This window comes from Microtus ochrogaster, chromosome 16 (genome assembly GCF_000317375.1).
Source record: "Microtus ochrogaster isolate Prairie Vole_2 chromosome 16, MicOch1.0, whole genome shotgun sequence".
NCBI lineage: Eukaryota > Metazoa > Chordata > Mammalia > Rodentia > Cricetidae > Microtus > Microtus ochrogaster.
Genome location: NC_022018.1, coordinates 18,998,019 through 19,002,608, shown reverse-complemented (window position 1 = coordinate 19,002,608; position 4,590 = coordinate 18,998,019). Strand labels below are relative to the sequence as shown.

At 37.1% G+C, this 4,590-nt stretch overlaps 1 protein-coding gene across 4 annotated transcripts in view; it reads left to right on the top strand.

Annotated features, from left to right (window-relative positions):
* Positions 1-4,590, top strand: part of Arhgap12 (Rho GTPase activating protein 12) — a 96,133-nt gene that overhangs the window by 73,888 nt on the left and 17,655 nt on the right. For all 4 annotated transcript variants that reach the window (XM_013349000.2, XM_005354810.2, XM_013348999.2 and 1 more), the window contains one exon: positions 2,334-2,415. In XM_013349000.2, coding sequence (XP_013204454.1) covers positions 2,334-2,415 — 82 coding nt within the window. The remainder of the gene's footprint in view (positions 1-2,333; positions 2,416-4,590) is intronic.

Here is a 4,590-nt window from a genome sequence, read left to right as displayed (position 1 = left end):
CTAGGGATGTAGTGATAGCCATTGGTGGGCTAGGGATGTAGTGATAGCCATTGGTGGGCTAGGGATGTAGCTTAGTCATAGCCATTGGTGGGCTAGGGATGTAGTCATAGCCATTGGTGGGCTAGGGATGTAGCTTAGTTGCTGTAGTGCTTATTGGACACACACAGAGACCTGGGTTTGATTCCCAGCATGCAGGTGGGAGTGGGATCAGAAAGAAGTTCAAGGTCATCCTTGACTATGCGTAGGGTTTGTTCAGCCCTGGGACACACATGACCTGGACGTAATTACACTTTATTGGGGGGAGAGTTGTGCATAAGATACAGGAAATAAATGGAAAAGTAAAAACTCAGTAGTGATTTTACTTCACTTTCCTTCATCATGAAGTTCAAGTATGTATAAAAAGTAATAAAATACATCTCATTAATAGGTAGTGAATTCTACATTCTGAAAAAGTAATCAAACATGAATTCTCCCAGAGTTCCCATAGAACTGACTGTGTGTAACTGAGAGGAAAGTCATACTTCTTTATAGCACGTGGCGTCAACATTCTTTTTACCCCCCAGGAACTGAATTTTCTTATATCTTTTATTTGCAAATACTAATCTGTGTTTGCTAAAAAGAAATTTTCTAGGCTTGAAATAGATAGAAAAAAAATCTCAAATAATGTAAGGCTCACTCCAGTGGGAAAAACATGAAAGCAAAAACTCTTTAATGGAAAATTTAAGATAACAAAGCAGGGAAGTTGACTTAATTCTGATCGGAGTATAACAACAGTCACCTTTAAGGTTATTAGGAACCTTGATAGTATTACTCATGTTTATTGTGAACTTAACATGTGTATCTGGAGATAGGATCGTGAATCAGTGGTTAGTTTCTTTTAAATTTTTTATTTTATTTTATTTTATATGTAGGAGCATTTTGTCTGCATGTATATTTGTGCACTGTGTGCATGCTGGTTTCAGGGATGTCAGAAGACAATTCTGCGTCCTCTGAAACTGGTTTTACAGATGGTCATGAACCACCATGTTGTTGCTGCAAATTGAACCTAGGTCCTCTGCAAGAGCAAAAAAATGCTTTTAACCATAGAGCCATCTCTTCAGCTTCCAGTGGACAGTGTGTTTAAAAGACCCATATACAGGACTAGCTAGATGACTCAGCAGGTGAAGGTGCTTGCTTCCCAACCAAGCTTGTCAACTTCAGTTGGACTCCTAGGACCTGCATGAAGATGGAAGCAGAGAACCAATTCCAGAGATACCCTCTAACCTCCACATGCATAAGTACACACAATAACATACATAACACTTAAAAAAGAAGACCTGTATACACAATGCACCTAATACTTGGTTGCCTTTGGAATGTGGATTGGAAGAGAAATGGGAGCTTTTTCCTTTACACCAGTGTTTCTCAACTTTCCTAATGCTGCAACCCCTTAATACAAGTCCTTATGTTATGGTGACCCCCCCCAAGCCATAAAATTATTTTTGTTGCCACTTCATTAACAGAAATTTTGCTGCTGTTAATTTCTTTCTTTTTTTTTTTTTTAAATTTACTTGTACCCGGAGGGACAGCCGTGGGTGCTGGGAACCGAACTCTTATATTTTTGGTTGTGAGCCTAGCCTTTAACGGCTGAGCCATCCCTCCAGGCCTGTTAATTTCTAAAACATAGAAATATCTGTGTTTTCCTGTGGTCATAGGCAACCTTTGTGAGAGGGTTGAAACACCAAAGGGTTGTGACCCATAGGTTGAGACCCAGTGCTTTATACATTTGACTGCACATGGAGGTTGGAGAATTGTGGGGATTTTCTCTTTATAGAGAAAATATATGTGTGAGTCCAGGGGATTGAACTCAGGTCTTCAAGCTTAGCAGGTGGTATTTACCTGTTGAGCCTTCTCACTAGGCTGTCCTTTATATACTTTTATACTCGGAGTTTTTACATATATGTGTTGACTTTCTAATTTAATAATTTTTAAAAATCTCATATTAGTGAGGAATCAGTCAGTAATTACATACTTTTAACATATTTAGTATACTGCCTGTTGTTTTGAGTATGTTTTATCCATATGACTTTAAAATAATGTTCTTAACCACATTGTGCTAGATTAGTTCTATGTGAAAACAATTGGGTATTCTGGCTATAGTTATTTTGATTATTTACATTTCTGACTAACCTCATTTGTTTTGGGGGGCTGTATGTCAGACTGAGGCACTAAAATGACTGAATGCCATTACAATCACATATCTAGTATAAATAGTGTAAGTGCTGATCACTAATTTGTGGCCTTGGTTTCTAATGTTTAGTTGACAGTGTTGCTTTTCATCTGTATCATTGCAGAAAGAACTGGTTGTCTTCTTGGGCAGTGTTGCAGGGTTCATCTTTACTTTTTACCAAAACTCAAGGAAGTAGTACAAGCTGGGTAAGTATTTCTCCTCTGTGGACATGTTAAACACTTAAATTAGTGAGTGTTTAGGTTGAATGTCAAGGCTCTAAATTTCCAAGTCCTTAAAGTAAATCACATGTGCATATAAAAATAAAAAACATTTTTCTGAAGATGCCTTTTGACTCACAGGAAACAGAAAAGTCTAGCTGGCTGTATTAAAATCAGCAGTTGGCTTTATCCCAGCTCTCAACTTCAGCATTGCAAAATATTGACTCCTTTTTAGGATGTATTTAAAATTATTATTTCAGGTATTTATTTAGAAAATGGGTAGTCATATGCTGGGCCCAGCTTTGCTTGTCTGACCCTTTCTAACTAGGGTTGACTCAGATGTCCATGTCTGTGTAATGTCAGGCAGCTTTTAGGAGACAAAGAAATGGGTTTTTTTCTTTATTTTGGAGTTTTATTGCTATTGTTACTAAGTTACATACAAGGCATAAATTGCTGGTATTGAATGCTTGCCTGTGTCAGCTGTTGTAAATGCAAAGGCTTATGTGTATCTTATCCCACTATTCCACAACAGCCACTTCTCTTATGCTCTTTTCCCCATTCAAGTAACTTTAAGACTTTACAAATACTAAGTGACAAATCTGGGTTTTAGAACATTGAAATTAGCTTCAGTGTTCATACTATGGGTATTTCTAGAACTCTCAGTAATTGCTATACTCTGGGTATTTCTAGAACTCTCAGTAATTGCAATTAAAGTATCAGTATTCAAATAAAATTTTAAAATAAAATTACCCTAAATGTATCTGCTCTGTTTTTATCTGACACTAACCAGCATTTTCTTACAAATACTGATTCTTTTTTCAAATTAGTAGAGGGTCAGCTTTTTGTTTTCTACCTTTGTGATGCAGCCATTTAGACTGCTGGACCTGCTAAGCTACAGGTGCCTGAGCACTCTGATAATGCGCTCTAAAAATCCAAATCAGCTTTGCATGAATGTGAGCATTCTAGAATATTTCTTCTTTTTGTGCTTCACTAATCCTTGAATTTGTTCTCTGTTCAGCGGGTATAGTGGGAAATGACTTAGAAAACACATTTATATCCAAAGATGGAAATGTTGGTTTGACCTGTCTTTCCTGAAGTAGATTGGGAATTATGTCTTCCCCCTTTTCCCACTGAAGTAAAGTATGTGGTCTTTGTGTTGAGGCATTTCTGAAGAACTGTGTAATTACTTTTTGTTTGTAGTTGGGGTTCAACTCTTATTAGAAACTGACTGAAGAAAATGAATGAACAAAAATGGAGAAGCAGTTAAAATTAACAACTAAAAACCCAGTACCTGAAACAAGCTGCCCAGCATTCATTGATTTGATAGCTAATGAGGCTTACCTATTGAAGGCTGTGGTAGATATGATACAAGTAGACAGACCAGTGTGGTGATGGAGGTCATCTAGGTAGGTGTGGTTGTATTAAGATTAAAGTCTTTTTTTTTTTTTTTAATTTGAGAGAGAGAGAGAGAGAGTGCGCGCATGTGGTTACCAGGCTTGTGCTGCAATCCTACTGAGCCATGTTATTAGCCCTGTATTTGATTTTTTTAAAAATGTAAACAGCTTTAGAAATTGGCAGATGTCAGGTGAGCACAACAGCACACAAATCGTTTGTGAGATACTTGTATTTTGTTTGAAGTTTTTGCCGCATAACACTTGCACAATTCAGAATTTGTTATTAATGTGTTGATACTGACAAATGCAGGTGTGGGAAGCCTTTTTGTCACCTGACTGACTACTGTGCTGCAGTTGTGATACAGCTCAGAATTCACTGGGCTAGCCAGGCTTGAAATTGTAGGGTAGTTAATGAGATTTTCATTGGAGTGATTTATTTATCTTAAATGAAGTTTTACTAATATGGTCAGATAGTACAATTCACATACTAAGAGAATTAAAAACAGAGTTAAGTGGTCAGTCAATACAAATAATATTTAAATAAGAAGTATATGAGTCTGTATAATGTATTTTGCAGAAACTTTATAAATAGCAAGGTTTGGCAGGATATGGAAGACACCTCTTAGGGTTACTGTTCATGATTTGAAAGAATTCTAGTTTTGTTTCCTCCACTCAATCAACAAGTAGAACAAGCATGGGTAAAATGTGTCCCTATCTGCAGAGGAGTCTCCTGAGTAAAATGTGTCCCTATCTGCAGTGGAGTCTCCTG